The following is a 20,779-nucleotide window of genomic DNA, read 5'->3' as shown; positions in this document are numbered from 1 at the left end:
GCCTACAGTTCACTGGGCACTCAAGCCCTAAGGAGAAAACAAGCAGGCAGGCATGTATGCATCATGCAAATGGTACAACAGAGAATTGCAAGGTCTGGTAGGCTGAATGAAACAGTATCATAAGAGTTGTATCTGCTAGTCAAATTCTTCACACACTGGTAGCCAAATCATCTCTGCTGCTCTGGGGATGTGTTCCTTGGTATGTATGGTCACAAAGGCTCCATACGTTTTAAACTTGTGCTAACCCTTGTCATGTCTCTCCATTACCGTGCGTGTCCAATATAGGAACATAAGAATAGCCATACTGGGTCAGACCAATGATCATCTAGCCCAGTATCCTGCTTCCAACAGTGACCAGTCCCGTTCGCAAGTACCTGGCAGAAATCCAAATGACAACATTCCATGCTACCAATCCCAGGGCAAGCAGTAGCTTCCCCATGTCTGTCTCAATAGCAGACAATGGAATTTTCCTCCAGGAACTTCTCCAAACTTTTTTTTTTAACTCAGGTACTCCAACTGCTGTTTCCACATCCTCCAGCAACAAATTCCAGAGCTTAACACTTTGTTGAGTGAAAAAATATCTCCTCCTATTTGCTTTAAAAGTATTTCCTGTAACTTCATTGATATCCCCTAGTTTTTGTACATTTTGAAAGAGTAAAAAATCAATTCACTTCTACTCATTTTACACCACGTATGACTGAGATCTACAAAATCCTATCTCCCTTTAGCCATTTCTGAAAATCATGGAGTAGCCTTGCTTTTTAACAAGAATCTTTGCTTGCAGATTTTAAGAGTTAAGAGACCCTGGGGTGGGGGGGGGGGATTTCGTTTTGTGCATGTTGCTTTAGATATGTTGACTCTGGCCTATATGTATGCCCCAAATGCTAGTCAAGCTGACTTTTTTTTTTATGCTGTTAAAATTTATCTGATCAGTTTCACACAAGGCCATTTAGTTTGAGTGGGAGATTTTAATGTCTGTCTTGGTCCCTCTCTGGATTCTTTAGGGAGTTATTTATTGGGAGAAAGAGTCCATTCTGCAGCATTGAAATCTTTCTTGCATGATGTAAGTTTGTGTGGAAGGAGAATAATAAGACTGTGAAGGATTATACCTATTTTTCCTCCTTGCATTAGCAATACTCTCTCATTGATTGCTTTTTTCTGGATCCCATTTTAGGGGTCGTATTGGGAGGGCCACCTTAGGAAAATGTCCCCTGTTGGGTGAGTTTGCTGGACCTTGTCTCAGACTCTAGTGATCATTTTTGGACCCTAAATATGAGCCTGCTCAAGGACAAGAGTATTGTTCATGAATATAGATGCTTTTTGAAAGACGTTTTGATCGTAATTTGGCTTCTGGACCTCCTTTGCCCATTGTTTGGGATGCTTTTAAAAATGGTAACTAGAGGCTTTTTATTGCAACATTCAGCTGTGAAGAAGCAGCTTCGTGAGACCCTTAAGCATAAATCTTTCTCAGATTGCTTCCCTAGCGTTTCAACACAAACAGAAAAAACTATAGTACAGAGACACTGCGAGGCACTTGGTTCACAAATTCAGGAAAATTGTGAGTATTGGCCATTAAATAGCACTGATGCAATTTGACCTCTCAAGTGCCTTTGATATAGTAGACCATAAGATACTCTTGGAAATCTTAGAATCCCTAGGAATTAATGGCATAGTTTTGGAATGGATAAGAGGTTTCCTCACCCTTAGATCTTAGTGTGAAATGGGGTGGAATACAGTCTAAGGATTGGACAGCACACACTGGGGTGCCACAGGGATCCCGCCTATCACCAATCCTATTCAATGTCCTGACGTCCACCCAGGGTTTCTATATGGAGAGGAATGGAATTAACGACTTCTGTTACGCAGACGACATAACGCTGTATTTTTCCTTTCATAAAGACAAAGATGACATTAACACACTGGTCAATCACGGTCTGACTCTGATTGACAAATGGGCATCGTGTCTGTATCTGAACTGAATTGTGATAAAACAAAGAGTTTAGTAATCACAGCACCTACCATGGATATACCAAACATAAAACTACTCTTCAATGGAATACAGTTGAAAATAACTGAAAAGTCTATGGCTAACGATTGACAGATAACCTAATCTTTGATAAACGATGTCAACAAATGATTAAAAAAAGCCTTCAGTATACTCACAAAAGAGAGAAATAAACTCAGGAGAATACATCATTGCTTCAGTCAAGACAATTTTAGACTATTGGTGCAATCTTGTTCTTGCACAAATTGATGATTGCAATGTTTTTTTATATGTAGGCTGAGCAACATCAATTAGAAAACATACAAGACAGTACAGAATGTTGCTGCTAGATGTATTTTTTTTCTAAATCCAAATGCATCACATTACACTAGCTACTGTTTGAAGTGAGAGGGATTTTTAAACTCCGCACCACGACACACTCATTTCTACAAGGCAAAATGCTGGAATATCTAAACTGGTAGATAATACTATCTGAAAAGAGACTGAGGAGAATGAAAGGAAATCTTCTGGACCTAGTTTTTCCATCAACAAAAGGTGTCCGATTTAAGACAGTACACTCAACAACCTTATCCTATCTGTCGGCAAAATGGTGGAACGATATACCAGTGACAAGATCAGTATTGGAGTACGGAATTTTCCATAAACAGTTGAAGACTCGTATATTTAGAAAATGCATGTTGGGGAATGAGGGATAATGTGTACAGCACCCCAGTTCCCCCCCAGCTACAACCGTTAAGACCCTAAAATATAACAAGTTTTTTTTCTTTTTGAAATGTGTCGAATCATCTAAAATGTAACAGCGTAAGTCGTGCTGAACTCAGTCTGGGAATGCTTGCAACTAATAAGAAATAAAGTAAGTAAGTTTGACTATTGAAATTATTCATTCAATGAGGTTTTTTGACTGATAGATATGCTGGAATGTCCATATCAGTAGTTTGGGGGGGGGGGGGGGTTGGAAGTTGAAGTCCCCTCATTATTAGTATCTGTTTATTGCTACAATGGAGTGCGATTGATTGTTTGAGTGACATCATTGGTGTGTGGAAATAGTTTTGAGTAGGTCATTGTTTTTATAGGTCATCAGTTTTTATAAAATATGTCCTTCTGTGCCTATTCTTTCCTGCTCATACATGTACACAAATAAAACAGCTGTGGTACCCTCTTATAAAATTACCCCTCCTGGCACCCAAGTTTTTAGTTGTGATTGCAGAGTTCTGGCTGAATAGTGCAGTAAAATTAACTTGGGAGCAGAGGCACCTGTGTCCCAAAATGATGGGGAGTGCCAGCCTTGATACAAATACCCCTTCCCTGGACAGGGTGAAGGAGCTTGCTCAATATAGGAGGTGCTCAGCACCCTGGGGCACCCATAGAGCTGGCTCCTATTCTTGCAAGAGGATATGAAGGATAAGGAAATATGGCACGGTTGTTGTGAGTAAAGATACAAGACCCAGAATGCAACCCTGTATCCAGGCTGAGCTGATATATAAATGAAGAAATTTGCAAGCCCCCCAAAAAAAAAACAGAAATGAAAAATGGGTCTGCAAATGAGAGAGCCAAATTCATATAGCATGATAAGAAATGGAGGAAATGTACTTTAATGCTGAGGTTTATGAAGTGATGATCCCGAGAGTAGAGTGTGTGTTTTGGTAGGATTTAACAGAGACAAATGGTTGCAGTGATTCATGTTGAATGTTTAGCATAGGACACACAGGCTTGCCTCCCGCCTAAATGATTTCACATTGAGGGGCTGCCAAAAGCTGCTGATGGGTGTTTTGTTTTTCCCTGAGGTATTTTATCATCGTACTTGGGTTATGTATCTTGAAACTTTAATTGTGGTGGAGTTGGTCAGTCCTCCATTACTGCTGTTAATGTCCCAAGCTGCCTAGTTCACAAAGAAAAGCAAAGGATGATATATGTAGTACTGCATATCCCCATAATAAGCCACATGCACAGACCTGCTCGGAGTACTTCCCATGATAAAATTTGCAGTGGGGATGTGTTTATTTTCTTGACTACTTTGATGAGACATTCTGTGTCTGCAAACAGGGCTGGATCTGGGCTTGCAGTGCCACCTTCACATGAGGTGCAGCAAAGGCATAGTCTCTCTGAATAAGACTGGCCAGGCTCCAGCAATAACACAGCTGTTGAAAGGGTTTAGTCACCAGGGTGATGGATGCCACTGTCTGAGGGAATGCTGGCGTGTTCAGTATGCTGACATTTAGCCGGTTGGCAAAGACCTTGAAAGTGGGGGGCAGCTGTGATAAGCTGGTTTCTGCCTGTAAGAATTCCCTTGTTACCAGCCTTCTGATGGAAGGTTCTATTATGAGACCTTGTGTTCCTCACCCTCGCAGTACAGTCATCTCCTATGCCTACCTATGGACTTCTTATGGTAATGGGTCAAATATCTCCTAGCTCTGCAGAGTCTAATCAATTGTAGGACCCCCTCAGTTGATTCTGCATTATTTTATAGGGAAGAGGGAATTCCTTCCTCAATCTGGTTTGACACTGTTTACTCTTTAGAATCTGTAGAAACCCAGTCTTAAAGTCTCAGCTGTATTTCTGGGGGAGAGAAGATAGAAGGTACATTTTTATTGAACAATTTTTTTAATGCAAAAATGCCTCCAGAGCCAGGCCTAGTTTTCCCATTGAGAACATATTTTCCTGTGAGAATAACTAATATTTGCTCAGGCTGCTCCTTTTTGTGCAAGTTCAGTGCTTCTTAGTGACTGGTTTTGTTACAGAGGCTTGGTTGGCCTTGACCCTTTGCAAAATCTTTTCCCACTACTAGCTCCCTCCATCTTTTTTTTTTTTTTTTTTTAACACACTGTGAAAAGCTGATTTTGTCTCTTTTCAAGGTAACGCTCTTACTGGGCACTACAATTTGGGTGCAGTAATGCCACACGAGCGCTAATTCAACAACAGCTACAAAGGCCACCTGCAAACATGCTTCAGTTTCTGGCAGGCTTAAAATACCCTTTGTGCCCTGGTAGTCCAGTGCAATTGCCCCACTCCCCTACCAGCCTTGCTTTGATCAAGCCTGTGTATTTCCTCTAAGCAGCAATTGCAGAATTTATTTATTTATTGCATTTGTATCCCACATTTTCCCACCTTTTTGCAGGCTCAAAGTGGCTTACAATACATCATGGATAGTGGAAATGAAAGGGGCGTAAACATTTGATGTTACAGAAGGATTTTGGGTTGCATGGTAATGGAATACATGATAGTAATATAACAAAGGCATTATTAACATTTCTGGATATATGCAGGAGTTTCACATGTTTTGATCTTTGTGGTATATCTTGTCGAAGAGATGGGTCTTTAGTAGTTTGCGGAAGTTGGTCAGTTCCTAGGTCGCTTTTAGGTTACGTGGCAATGCGTTCCAGAATTGCGTGCTCATATAGGAAAAGGTTGATGCGTGCATTAATTTGTATTTCAGACCTTTACAGTTGTGGAAATGAAGATTAAGGAATGTACGAGATGATTTTTTGGCAGGTCTATCAGGTCTGACATGTAGGCTGGGGCATCGCCATGGATGATTTTATGTACTAGGGTACATACTTTGAACGTGATGCGTATTTTTGATTTACCCAAATATTTATGTTAAAATATACAATATATTTAATCCCTCTTTAAAGATGGGAGTGAGTGAGTTTTGGTAAGGATAATAGAAATGGGATGGAAAGACCATCCCCTTTTTTAATACTATGCTTTTAACAACAAGTATCTGGAACTTGCTGTCACGTAGCATCATTGGGGACACATAAATCAGGTTTACATAGTAGAGTCCGAGTGATTATGGCCATTAAGAAATGGATAAGAATGTTTTACTTGTGAACTGTTGACAGGGTTAATGGGGAGCTTTGTTTGATTTAGGGCCCATGTGGCAGGGAGGATGTGGAAGTGAGACAACAGGCCTCTCCTCTCTGCTTCCTTTTTACCACTGACAGGGAAGGGAAGACACCAGCTTCCTTTGCTACTTTCTATATATATATTTTTTTTTTTCTGGGAATGAATTTTCAAAGTTGAGGATCAGAAGGGACAGGAAGCGCTTGCAATGGTGCAAACTCTGCAGTTCTTACGTGCGGGGTATGCACTGGAATTGAGGCAAAACTTTGAAGGGTTGTCTCCGGGTAAAAGAGATTTGCTGCTTCTTTCTCTGCAGGCACTTTTTTCCCAGCTGAAACATACAAAGATTTGAACATCCAAAACATAATTACACGTGCTGTTGCCTTGGAGCCTGCCAGCTTTTTCTCTTTTCCCCTGAGTTAGCAAAGAGTAGGTAAAACTGCTCAGCCACACAATTTCACTTATATACCCCCTCATTCTGCAGTGTTGCGCACACAGTTTCATGCTTGGCATGAAAAATTGAGCACATAGATTCTATAACACTGTCAGTTATATGCATATTTATTTATTTATTAGATTTTGCTCACACCTTTTTCAGCAGTAGCTCAAGGTGAGTTACATTCAGGTACACTGAATATTTCTCTGTCCCAGGAGGGCTCACAATCTAAGTTTGTACCTGAGGCAATGGAGGTTTAAGTGACTTGCCCAAGATCACAAGGAGCAGCAGCAGGATTTGAACCGGCCACCTCTGGATTGCAAGACCGGTGCTCTAACCACTAGGCCACTCCTCCACTCCATGTTAATTGTTAAATTAAGGAGCTAATTAATACAACCAATAGGCGATAATTGCAGTTAACTGGCACTAATTTAAAATTACACTCATTACTGCACTTAGTCACTACTCTAGAAACTTAGTGCTTAAATGGTATAGCGTGTGACTGCAAAGGGGGCATTCACATGGGAGGGGCATGGGTGGGTCAGGGTCATGCTTAGCACTTATGCAGTAAGATTCTAGAATCTTGTCAGTTATGCACGCAAGTTGCAGTCATTTCCACCAGCCACTGACACAGTAGATGACGTCAGACAAAGACCCATCCAGTCACCCCAATATGATAAACTCACAGCACAAAGTATGATGTGACACTACATGTGTATGCTTGATCTTGATTTGTCCTTGCCGTTTTCAGGGTACAGACCAGGGGCGTAGCTAGACCTTGATGGGGAGGGGGGCCCAAAGTGGGGGGGGGGGCACATTTTGACTTGTCTCAGTGCTGCCACATGATGGCACCTTGGCTGATGGGGGTCCCCAACCCCCACCAGTTAGAAGTGTTTGTCCCGTGATGGTCTCCTGTTGCCTACCCTGCTCTGTTCTCAGTCGCCATGCACGCTCATGTTAATGAAACTTGAGCATACAGAAAGTGTCACACATGCTCAGTTTCACTAAAATGAGCACGCATGGCGCAACTAAGAAGAACAGGGTAGGCAATGTGGCGAGACCAGACGGGACAAATGTTTCAGCTGGTGGGGGTTGGGGACCCTCAACAGCCAAACCAGGGGCTCCAGAGCCAATTTGGAGGGGCCCAGGCCCCTGTGGCCCCCCTGTAGCTACGCCACTGACACAGACTGTAGAAGTCCGCCTGGTACTGGCCGCCTTCTCCAGCTATTGAAGCTGAATCTGCCCAGCCACGATCAGGGCACAGATCGTAGACGTCTAGTGTTGCCATCTAATCACTGCTAAGCTTGTTTGGTTACATACCTTCTTTACAAGATTTCTTTGTATGTGTTCCAAGCATTTTTGAATTCTTTGGCTTGATACGGCAAATAAGATATCTCACACTACATACGAACTGTTATAAAAAAAAAAAAAAGTGTTTTAAACTTTTTTTTTTTAATACCCTTTAGTGTAGTTATTAAAACAGAAAAAATATCACAATGCAACATTTGCATTCCAAGCAGCTAAATGCTGGATTGCTCTTCCTTTTATTTATCAGATGTGAACAATGTTATCTAAGATTCAAGAAACTGTTGAAAACTTTCTTGTTTAATAGATTTTAAATTTTAACATGGATTTGTTATAGTTTTCACTACAACTGATTAGCATTTTATTTGTTATCCACACAGAACCTAATAAGTGTGCAGCGGAATACAAATAATATTTTATTTATTAAAAAAATCTAAAGGGTTGCATGTATTTTCATATCAAGTGGTGCATAGATCAGGGGCGTAGCCAGACTTTGGCGGGAGGGGGGTCCAGGGCCCGAGGTGAGGGTGCACATTTTAGCTCCCCCCCCCCCCCCCCCCGCCCCGCCATTGCTGCCAACAACTTTGACCCACCGCCAACCCGCCGTCACCTACCTTTGCTGGCGGGGGACCCCCGCCAGCAAAGGTAGACGGCGGGTTGGCGGTGGGAGGGGAGGTTGAGAGGGTCATCGGCAGGGGGTCCAGGGCAAAATCTACGGGGGCCCAGGCCCCCCAGGCCCCACGTAGCTACGCCCCTGGCTTAGATGGCAACTCTGGCTGTATCAACTAAGGCCTGTGCTGGGTTGGCTTGTACGGTGAATGCCGTATATAGCAATCAGGTTTAGGATGGGCTGAAGTGAGTTTTGATGGAAACTCAAGTAACTTGGAGCGTGAGAAGAGTACTGGGCAGACTTTTATGGTCTGTATCCCACAAATGGCAAGATGGATTCGGATAGGATTTGACGGCAACTCCAGTAGTTGGAATATAAGGACAGAGCTGGGCGGACTTCTATGGTCTTATGTCCCAGAAATAGCAAAGAAAGACCATGATCAAAGTAGATATCACGTTCATTGCTGATTTAATCTAGAATTGAGAATGAATGTGACAGTTGGGGGACTGGATGGAGCATTCAGGTCTTTATCTGCCGTCACTCACTATGTTACTATAGTCTATTGTATTGTATGGCATAATTGGCTGTGCCTAAATATTGGTGCGTAAATCGCTGACTTATGCTGTGTTCTATAAAGGCATTTATGCGTGTAATTGCCAATAACAAATTTCATGCTTAATGAGTGGTATTCTAGTGCCTAAATTTTGACTACCTTTTCCGAGTTACCTCTGTAGAAGACAGGTAACTTTTTAAAAGACTACTTCCATATTTATTTATGTATTTTATTTGTTGCATTTGTATCCCACATTTCCCACCTATTTGCAGACTCAATGTGGCTTACATTGTTCCGTAATGGCGATCACCATTTCCGGAATGGTAAATACAGAGTTACAATGCATTAAGGTTCATAGGTGACAGGGAGAGGGATAATCGAACGGGGGAGCCTATCTCTAAGGACGGCCCGGTAAAGGGGCGGGGCAACCCGTATTATCGAAACAAGATGGACGTCCATCTTTCATTTCGATAATACGATCGGGGACGCCCAAATCATGACATTTAGGTCGACCTTAGAGATGGTCGTCCCCTATTTCTTTTGAATAGTGTGCTATCTTGTACAGTTGCCAGTATAAAACAATTTTTAAAAACCAACAGATGGCAAAGAGTAGAGCCATCAATTGAGTGAAAAGAATGCATTCTTCAAATTTGTGCTTAAATCTTCTAATTAGTATTAGGAGTAGCAGACACGCCAGGAAACATTTTGAAGGTCTAAATAATTGTTCATTATGCTATTACAGCCCATTCATGTCCTTCCCCTTGACTATTCAAATATAAGCATATAGTTTCCCTTGCTAAGCCCTGCCTCCAAAATTAGCAAAAGCAAGTGCTTGGGTACTTAGCAGATTTTCAAAGAGAAACTAGTACGGTGGTTTCCTTTTGAAACCTCAGTAGCGGTACACAGGTTCAATGAATTGCCCACTAGAGGGGGGTGCACGAGGACAAAATCTGGTTTCTGTCTCTAGTCAATTCTTTTCTATTCCCTCCCCTCACCATCCTATAGTTTTCTTTCCCATCCCTGTACTCGCATTTAAAAGATCTTGTAAATTCATAAAATGTGTCCTATAACTTGTTAAAGTTTGACACAAAACAATACTACTACTACTACTACTACTATAAATCATTTCTATAATAGTTAGGCATTGCTTTGTTAAATATGTGAGAAAAGCATATTAGCATGGACTCCCCTTTCAACTTATATTTAGCAGAGGTGTTGGTGTTTCAAGATTCTGAATTAAGGTATGCATGGGGGGGGGGGTCCCCATCTCCATCTCCATTCGCTTCCAATCCCATCCCATTCATTTTGGATTCATCGCCTCCTATCCCTGCGGTATTAATGACCGATCTGTTACCACCACTATGGATTCCCCCAGGTTTCCTCTTATCCTCATCCCCATGCACACCTCTACTACCCACACAACTTGTTACAGTGTGGCCGAGTGGAAATCGTCCCCTATATGTTCTGTTCTTTATACTGGAATTGTAGATCCAGTTATTTGTTTTGTGACCTTTATATCCCACATTATCCCAAACAAGTTTGAGTTCAATGTGGCTTACAATAAGCAGTACAGAATGCATAAGAAAGGAATTTGTTGTAAGAATTCAATGTTATAATACAGTATCATAAACATACTGGGATAGCTATGGATGTTTAACATTTAGAAAATCTATTATGAATGAGAAATTGTACATGAAGCAAAGAGAAAGTTAATGGTAAATAGAGTAATAACCAATTCAAGTAATAATTGTTTGAGAAATGGTTGTTCTTTGTGAGGGTTTGTTTCAATAGGAACGATTTTTCGGAATCTAGTATATTCCTATATATTTCTTATTTTGTGTGGTAAGGCGTCCTTCCATGATTACTATGTATTGGAATCTCTGATCGAGCTGTTTTTTTTCCAAACCAATTCTTCATATATCTATTGACAGGACTTGCTCCGTCTGCCTAGTATTTGGCAATAAAGGACCCTTGTATAGCCCCTGAAGCAGCCCAGTTGGGCGAAACACGGCCTGTGTCGGGCTGTCTGTATTTACATAAGTATTGATATATTGTTTAAATAAATTACATTTTACTTTTACACGATCTGCTTTTTTTGTTTTCCAACCAGTGTGGTAAGGCGTTCCACCATTTGGTTCTTAGGTAAGTGAAGTCTGCAGAGTGGGACAGTTCTGTAGATCACTTTTTTGCAATTTGGGAAGTATAGTCTGAGAGAGTTTCTTGCTTTATGACCTTCTGATCTCCATAATAAAGATTTCAATGTGGGAAGGGGATGCACCCACCCTCCCCACAGCTTCATTTAGTGTGGTGGTTTCCAATCCTGTAGGAAGGTTTTTCTTTTGATGGTCTGGCCTGCATGGCTGGAAGCAAGTCACAGCTCTCAGGAGAAGCTTATGTTTTCCTTCAGCTTCTGGGGTTTAAGGATATCCTGGTATCCTGCTGCTTTAATTGCTGCTTTGCATGCTTCAGATACGTTTTGCTAGCAGGTTCCCTATTGTTTCACAGCTGCTTTCAAATGGGTTTTATTTAGATGGTTTCCGCCACTCTTCCCATTATGTGATATTTATACTTTGATTTTTTTTTTGTAAGTGATGTAAGTCTGCAGGATTACCAGAGTAATAAAGCCCCTCAGGAAGAAAGTTTCTGTGTTCTGGAACTGCTGTTTCCCATTTTAATGAAGTGAAAGTGGCCAACTTTGGATTACGCAGAGTTTTCTCTCTGCCAGTGTGGGAGGGGGAAAACTCTCTTACTTTCCTAAAGGAAATAGCCTGACGTTTTATTGCAGCATTGTGCTTCTTGAAAGGAGTTTTGGTTTTGCTCTGATGCATATGCCAGGTTTGTAGCCAAAGGTGGTCCTAGGGAGGTGGTGGCTTGGGTCCCTCTACTATGTCACCTTCCCACAACCAGACTACACAATCACAGCAAGCCAGACAGCTGGAATTTATCAGCAGCAGGTCTACAGCTAAGACAAAAAGGAAGCATGGAACCTTCACTTGCATGCACTGAAATGCTGCAGTGTCCCCACCCACTTCCATATCCCTCCCCCTGGTGTACGCTAGCATTCCCTATCTCAGTGTTTTTCATCCCAGTCCTGAGACCACCTGGCCAGTTGGGGGGGGGGGGGGGGGGGTTAGGATATCCACAATGAATATGCATGAGTTGTTAGCATCTGGAAAACCCAACTGGCCATGTGGTTCCTGAGGACTAGGTTGAAAACCACTGCCTAATATCATTATTCCCCCGCCCCCCAGTGGTCCAGCATGTACCCTTTTCCTGTAGTTTCAGTGCCATCATGAACTACATAGCCAGGACTCAACGGCATGCAGTAGTTAAGACAAAAAGGATGCTCAGGGCCTTCTGCACATGCATGTGCTAAAAGACTGCTCTATCCCAGTAGCGTAGCCACAGGTGGGCCAGGGCCCACCCAACAGTGGCCCATGTTTAGTGGTAGCTGGTGGGGATACTAAGCTCCACCAGCTGAAGGCTTCCCCCTGATGGTAATGAAAATGCTACTCTCCATGATATATAATCTACTAGTAGTAATGGCACTGTTCCACTGTATTTCGGTAACACTACCTTACACACTTATCAGTTGAACATACAGAGTCATGCAGTTAGTGAAAATATCTGTTTAAAGTAGGGAAGTCTCATAGGTCGCTAGGGTTGCCATTGTTGTAATACCCTAATTTTGCGACAGTTGTAATCATCGACGTACCCTACCAACCTCCTTTATTCTTTTATCTTCTTTTTAACTTTTTTTTAAAAGGATTACCCTTAATATACTTTCACTAATACTGCATACTCTAAGGAGCTTAGTTTATAAACGGTTTATCATTTTGACAAATAACGTTGTACTAAAAAGCTCAACTTAGCTTTAGATGTGCTCGGGGGCTTCAGTACTTCAGACTTACAGCAGAGATCGCTTGTCAACTTTCTAGCTCGGCCCTATCAGAGGGCCACTGATCTATATGGGGCTAGCGACTTCCTTGATATGGCACCTGTGCGTGTTCAGTTTTCAGCACATGCCTGCTGCAGACTGCCAAGGTGGAAAGAAGCGTTTTCCCACCAGCTGAAATTTTTTTGGTGGTGGTAGTGGTGGGGGGAAGAACACTTGGTGCCCACCCACTTCTTGCCTAGGCCCACCCAAAATCTGTTATCTGGCTACACCCCTGCTGCATCCTCACCCACTCTGGGGTGAGTAATTAGATTTAATTTGAATTTTTAAGGAAAAAGATGTGTCCAAAGGTGTTGTCCAGACAAAAAAAAAAAAAAAAAGGAGAAAAACAAAAACCTCAGGCAATAAAACAAAAAAGTGAGGCAGATGGCAGGAGGATGTCAAAATATGCAAGGATCTTTATTGTAGCAGTCATATAAAGCGACTTGACATGGCCTGCCTCAGGGGTGAAACAAGCCTGTTAGACTGAGGTGAATGAAAAGGAGACTTGAATCTAAAAGATGCCAAAGCCCTTAGCTATGTAAAATGCCATGTCTTCTCTTCTCAAATGAGAAACAGTGACAACTCTGCACAGCGTTTTACATAGCTAAGGGCTTTGACATCTTTTGGATTCACGTCTCCTTTTCATTCACCTCAGTCTAACAGGCTTGTTTCACCCCTGAGGCAGGCCTAAACACAGCTGTTAGCCCTTCCTTTCTAACTATTTACTTCCAATGTCTGTCCATTTCCACATGGTATTTGCACCTGAATTTTCACATTTGGGTCCAGTGGCAGAGCTTGTGCGTCATAACCGTCCAGCTCCTGATTCCAGCTCTCCTGAAAGAGTTTTTCTTCCTGACTATGGCCTGAAACTTTTTAGATCACTTCAGGATTTTAAGGTAATTTTTCTGTTTTGCTAGAGAATGGGCATAGCTTGTCTTTATTCACAATAAAGGAGTTCTTCTCTTCCTTCTTTAGTAATCTGTTTAATTTTGGATTATAGTCAGGTGGGTGTCTAGAACCAGTTCTCTTTTATGTATTATGCCATCTTTGGCAGACATATATGGGAGAGGAAAGCATATATCAATAGGAGTCTCCAAGGGCAGCTGCCTTTCTCTTGGTTTTTTTGTTTTTTTTTTCTGTATCTCTCAGTGAGACTCGGTTAGTCTTTTCCTTCTGTTCAAGAGCACCAGAGTTCACATCATTCATCATTAAGGAGTTTGTAATCCCAGATACGTGGAATAAATCACAGTTTCTTCTGGCATCACTACTTTGGAAATTTCGGTGCTTCCCTTGATCTGCTGTTTATGTATTCTACAATGGTAGTTTGAAGGTTTCAATTCATAAATTGTCTCGAGAGAATTGTAGTTTATAATTCTGTTCATCTCCGTGATTATTTTCTCCATTAGCTCTTTCCTTCTATTTCCAAGAAGGAAGTCATTAATATATCTGTTTGCAGATCATGGTCTTTCTTTGTTTATGGGACATAGACCATAGAAGTCCGCCCGGCTCTGTCCTTATGTTCCAGCTACTGGAGTTGCTGTCAAAGCCCACTCCAACCTATCCAAATTCCTCTCATCATTTGTGGGACAAAGACCGTAAAAGTGTTTGGCATGTATCCTGATTACATGCTAGACTTGATTGAACTCAAGTCTATCATCAAGAAATGCAAGCCCAGGTACCAGAAGCTACTTACTGCTTCACCTACCCAACTACAGAAACTTAATCTACAAATTCATCTATACGGCCGGATTTAGCTGTCTGGGTTCCAAATGGGAATGCCAGAGCCGGTGGTTGGGAGGCAGGGCTGGTGGTTGGGAGGCAGGGCTGGTGGTTGGGAGGCGGGGATAGTGCTGGGCAGACTTGTACGGTCTCTGCCCTGAAGAGCACAGGTACAAATCAAGGTAGGGTATACACAAAAAGTAGCACATATGAGTTGTCTTGTTGGGCAGACTGGATGGACCGTGCAGGTCTTTTTCTGCTGTCATCTACTATGTTACTCCAAGTTACCTCCTTCCTTGCCTGTTTGTCATCTTTTAGGATCTAGTACCCCGGTTGAGACCACACTTCTTTCAAAATGTGGGGGAACGACTGCTGCCTTCTGGTGGTTCTTCCTCTTCTGAATCCATTAAGTCACAATTTTGTATAAAAGGTTGAGCAGTGGTCCCTGCACAGAGCTATGGTGAATCCCTTAAGTCTTTGGAGGCAGTTAAGGTTCTTTTTCATACCTTTCCTCTAGAAGCGATACTTTCATCGGTAGTACTCTTAATGCCGTCCCTTTAGCTTTCTAAACTGTTCTAGGTGCAAGATTATAGACCTAGGAGGGCGCAGCAGAAGGGGCCCTTGGATCTTTCGTACTTTTGGTCAGCCAAGTTTTCCTGCCATTTTGAACATTTTTTTTTTCCACAGGATGCAAGTTTTCTTGTGGCTTCATGAATGCTTGCAACCTTATCAGGATGCCATGCTTGAGATTTTGGTGGCTCACAAGCAGCAGCATCCATTTTACATGGAAGTCAGCAACCTGCGGTACTGAGATACCACAGATTGGTCACTTGTCATGGTAAATCAAGATGCGGAACTGATTTGGGCTGGTTGTACTTCACAAAGTGATTTCCCTCTCATAGCAAAACAGCTTTGTTCATAATCAAAATGGATTCTTCAGCTTCAAATTGGAGTCAACTCACAGTGACTTTCTGTTGTTGTCCACAGGTTGGGGTAAACGCCACAGTTTGATTTTTAGTTTTGAGCTAAACACAGGAAACACTATATAGAAAAAGGATGGCGTGAACTTTGGCAGCTTCAGAGGTTGGGAAGTATGACCAGTGTCAGACTTCTACAGTCTGGGTTCATAAATGGCAAAAAAACAGATCAGGATCAAGGCTGGACTGGGCTTTGACTGCAACTCCAGTAGTTGGGAAGTAGGACCAATGCCGGTCAGTCTTCAATGGTCTGTGCCCCAAAATTGGCAAGGAGAGGCTTAGATTATGTATACGAGTGCTAAAGAAGTGGAACCTGTGCAGAGTGCCAGATTCAACTCTGGCCATTTTGTTGGGCAGACTGGATGGACCTTGCAGATCTTTATCTGCTGACATTTACTAGATGTTGCTGTATTACTCTGGACCTTCCATACCTTAGATCAAATCCCGTTATAGGCCATCTGAAAAAGATAAGTGTGGTTTTTTTTGTTTTGTTTTGTTTTTTTAAAGCTGTCCTAGCAGGAATGCAAAGAGATCAGCACGCACATTCCTCAATCTCCATTACCATACCTGCAAAGGACTAAAATATAAATCCACATAAGCGACCAGTTTCTCATACATCTGCACGCAGCTATGGAACACACTACCGAAGGCCATAAAAATAACGCAAGACCTAACTATCTTCCGAAGCCTACTGAAAACAGATCTGTTCAAGAAGGCATACCATAAACACCCATCTTAAGCACCAAAAAATAAGACTTTACACGACATAGACATAATTGAAATCTTATCACTTGACTGATCAACCTCCTTACCACAATGAATAAGCATAACCACTTCAATCTCTATGTCGAATATGGTCTCTCCATAGTTGATGACCTAAAGAACGATACAACCCAATTTCGTACTCAGGAACGTTCATGTATTACTATAATTTATTCTTCCAATTTCTTACTCAGGAACTTTCATGTAGTACCATAATTTATTCTTCCTTAACATATATATGCACATGATATATATATCTATACCATGATCTGTTCACGTATGTTATGTTACATGTATGTTACCATGTATGTATGCAACTTAACACATTACCATTTGTAATTCTGTTACCCGGAAATGGCAACCGCCATTACGGTAAATGTAAGCCACATTGAGCCTGCAAATTGGGAAAATGTGGGATACAAATGCTACAAATAAATAAAATAAATAAAATCTCCAAAATGAGGGTTATAGTGCTAAGGGCATTGGGTCTCAAAGAAAGGTGCAGCACAAAGAAAGCACTATTACAAGTAGATTAGAAAATGTAATTAAAGAGGCTATGTAAGATGGTCAACTGGATGAGCAATTGTAAGGATCTTACATTGAAACACGCAACTGTATAGGTAACCAGTGCTTTTCCATTAAAGGACAGATATGATCAGTTCTTTTAGCATGACACAGGATCTGTATTGCTATGTTTTGTACTGATTTGAAGAAATTTAATAAGATACTGAGGAAGTTCAATGTATGTGTATTGTAGTAATCCAGATGCGAAGCAAAGCATATGTGTCTATTGAAAGAAGTTATCCAAGTAATTATGTACACAGTGGAATAATCTTGGTGGCCAGAGACACTTTTATTTTTTTAAACTTAGCCTACTATCTGTGCAATAAAAGTAAGATGTTGATCGATGATTACTCTTAGATATTTAAGTTGATTAACCAGGGGCGTTTCTGGACTCCGGCGGTAGGGGGGGCCCGCTGCTCCCCCTCCCCGCCGTCGCTTACTTTTGCTGGCGGGGGACCCCAATCCCCGCCAGCTGAGATCCGCTTCCTCAGAGTCCTACCTTTAAAAATATTTCTTCAGCTGGCGGGGGACTCCAACCCCCGCCAGCCGACCCGAGATCTTCTTTAACTTTCTTCTATCTTTGTCCTCCGCGTGGCCGGCGACGTGTTGCTTCTGTTGTGCAAAGCTGAAATCCAGTTTCGGAGTCTGACGTCGCAGCACGTTACGACGTCAGTCAGACTCCGAAACTGGATTTCAGCTTTGCACAACAGCAGCAACACGTCGGCCACGCGGAGGACGAAGATAGAAGAAAGTTAAAGAAGATCTCGGGTCGGCTGGCGGGGGTTGGAGTCCCCCGCCAGCTGAAGAAATATTTTTAAAGGTAGGACTCGGAGGAGGAAGTGGATCTAGGCTGGCGGGGGTTGGGGTCCCCCGCCAGCAAAAGTAAGCGACGGAGGGGAGGGTTGACGGCAGTAGGGGGGCCAGGGCGAAATCTGCGGGGGCCCAGACCCCTGTGGCCCCACGCAGATACGCCCCTGTGATTAACCAAAGTAATCTTAAGGATATGTGCTAAATAATGGTAATTTGTTCTGAAATGTTGTCTGATATGACATTTTTGTAAGATGTGATGTGTGAAATGGCTATCGTTATAAGCACACTTTTATCTAGTTAGGTTTAAATTGAGCTAAGCACACTACCTCTGAGACATCTTTTGATATAATTGAAGTTTTCCATAAATGTGTATGTGATTTGGTGTTAAGTGCTTGAAATAATAGTTTATACATCAGGGTGACACTTTACATGACGGCTATTGCAGACCGTTTATTTAGAAATTACATTTTCAGGTGCATGTGAAGGCATTGTTCATACAAGTGGAACTAGTTTGACCCAGACTTGTATTCCTAGACACCCCCACTCCCATGATAATGTTGGACTCCTCTACAAAACTAAAATTTAGTTCTCGATATGTCACTAGTGTATGCCATTTGAAACAGAGCACTGGGCTTGACATTCAGAGATGCCCAGTTCAAATCCAACTAGTGCTGTGCCTCGTGATCGGGGCTGTGGAGTCAGTACACCAAACCTTTGACTTTGACTCAACTCCTCTATTTTTCTACTGTCTGACTTCTTCAGCTCTGACTCATACTGATTAACCTTTAAATTCTTTGTTCTGGATCTACTACTAGTAAATTTAACTTTCAGGTCTGCATTTCTATTAAAAAATTTAATTGCAATTAATCACATGATAAAGGCAGGGGCTTAGCCAGCAGTCCATTAGGAGCACAGAGGTGGATGGGGGGGGGGCTCAGGGTGAACTGAGGGGGGCATGCGTTTCCTCTCCCCACCACCACATTATCATACCTTTGTTGGTACTGCAATTTTTGAGGAGGCCTGAGCCCAAACTGGAGGTCAAGCCCCCCCCCCCCCCATGACTACACCACTGATTAAAGGCCTCATATCTCCTGCTCCCAGGTTCAACTCTCCCTCTATCCCCAGATCCATTATGTCTCTCTCCAATCTCATCCATCACTTCTTTCTTTCTTCCCTCCACCCCCAGGTCTATTGTCTCTTTCTTCTTCCTCCATCCTTCCCTCCCTCAGTTTGGCATCTTTCCATCTGACCCCCCCCCCCCCCCCCAACCCCATGCACAGTCCAATCCAGTGGATTTCCCTGCTCTCTGAATTCCTGTCCTTTGCTTCTCTCTCCACCCCTCACCCCTCTGTTGTGTACCTATCCAAAAGCAAGGAAGTCTTCAGTTCTTCAGCACTAGCAGCAGCTATACTCGCAGGCTACCTGCACTGGGCCTTTTTCCCCTCTGACCCGTCCTGCCCTTCCAAAAACAGTAAGTTGCGTCAGAAGGGGTGGGATGGTTCAGAAGAAAAGGCCCGGTGCAAGCTGCAGGTAGTCACCTGCTCCATCCAAAATTGCTTCTGACTCCAACTCCACAGCCCTGCTTGTGATCTTGGGCAAGTCACTTAACTCTTCATCGCCTCAAATCTATGAATTCCCCACTCCTTTACCCTTCAATTAAAAAAAAATGTAAATGTTACAAAACACTGTCATGGAGGAGTAGCCCTAATGATTAGAGCAGTGGGCTGAGAATCAGAGCAGTTAGGATTCAGATCCCACTGGAGCATATTGTGATTTTGAGCAAGTCACTTAACCTTCCATTTTTATAGATGCAAACTTAGATTATAAGCTCTCCAGAGGACAGGAAAAATACCTACTGTGCATGAATGTAACTTGATTTTGGGCTTCAACTGAAAAGGGCCTGATCTGAATTCAAAATCCCTTCCCCTTCCCTACAATAACTATCTGCCCACTGGTAGTACTCATCCAATGACGAAGCCCCATCCCATTAAAAAAAAAAAAAATCAGAATCCCAGAGACCACCCAAAATCTCCAAGTGCTGAAGACTTATCTGGATAATTGAATAACACTGAACATGAAGACAGTCCAGCTAAATCTAATCCATGCCCCAGGAAAATCACAAGAGTGCAGATTTTGTCCAGGCAGCTGTGGTGGTGGGGTGGGAGGGCGGTAAGGAAGAGAGGAACTAGATTTGTCTGGGTAGCTTCCACAGTTCTGAATATCAGCCTCATACCTTTTGGTACATTTTAAGTTTTTAAATTTCCAGTGAGTCAGAGACTGAGAGAAATGGATGAAAAGTTCCTTTGGCTTGGTTGTGGGTTTCTTTAGAATTTTTTTTTTTAAAGTATTGATTTGAGACAGCCCATTTATCCCTCCCTCTGTAATTTATTACAGCTGTATAGTCCTTCAGGAGCATGATTTGCATAAGATGTTTTCCATGCCTCAACCATTCCTTGTGTAGTTTTTTCTATTTTGTTTACATTATTCCCCAATTTTGATCTGGCCTTTTATACCCCTCCCCCCATCCCTTCCCCAACCATTTACAACTATTGTTAATGCTACACTACACTAAAAGTTCTCTTATTCCTGCAGAAGACAATGCCACGGTCACATTAGATGTAACAATGGCATACCGGAATGATTTGAACGGGAAGTGGATAGAATTGGCGCATTCATTGGAACAGCGGAAGCTGAAGTGCAAGTTGCCAACTCCTAAGGTAGGCTACTGCAGCATCCAGGGCTGCAACTTATGATTCAGTTGCATTTTGAGTCAGAATCCAAATAAGTGGTTATTTTCAGGAAAAGTTTGTAGACACGGTGGTGTAACAGGGACTGTTTTGTTTGTGTAAAGGGCTATGTACATCTGTTACCACTATAGAGATAAGTACTAGTTGATATCTCCAGAACTCTTGCCAGAATCCAAGCTACCAAATTAGAGCTGCTCTGAACAAGGGGGCTAGTTGCTAATACATTGATGACCCACTTCTAAACTGCCCCAATTGTAATTTTGATTGTTCCTCCTCCTTGTCATGGACAGACCCAGGTCACTGAAGGCCAGTACTATGAATGTGATTTGATTCCACTTATGGAGCTTGGGAGTGTGGCTCACAAGTATTATCTGGTCAACATTCGACTGCCGGTAAACGAGCGGAAAAAAATTAACATAGGGATTGGGGAAATAAAGGATCTCAAGCTTACGGTAAGTTTCTGAAAGACACCTATTTGTGTCCCCCTTTCTTCTTGCACAGAATATATATA

At 42.3% G+C, this 20,779-nt stretch overlaps 1 protein-coding gene across 1 annotated transcript in view; it reads left to right on the top strand.

The window, feature by feature from the left end:
• The window catches only part of WLS (Wnt ligand secretion mediator), a 98,358-nt gene that overhangs the window by 37,545 nt on the left and 40,034 nt on the right, over window positions 1-20,779 (top strand). The window contains exons 3-4 of the mRNA XM_030205751.1: window positions 20,114-20,238; window positions 20,559-20,720. Of these exons, the coding sequence (XP_030061611.1) occupies window positions 20,114-20,238; window positions 20,559-20,720 (287 nt within the window). The remainder of the gene's footprint in view (window positions 1-20,113; window positions 20,239-20,558; window positions 20,721-20,779) is intronic.

The sequence above is a fragment of the Microcaecilia unicolor genome, chromosome 6, assembly GCF_901765095.1.
Source record: "Microcaecilia unicolor chromosome 6, aMicUni1.1, whole genome shotgun sequence".
Classification (NCBI taxonomy): domain Eukaryota; kingdom Metazoa; phylum Chordata; class Amphibia; order Gymnophiona; family Siphonopidae; genus Microcaecilia; species Microcaecilia unicolor.
This window is presented reverse-complemented; position numbering and strand designations above follow the sequence as displayed.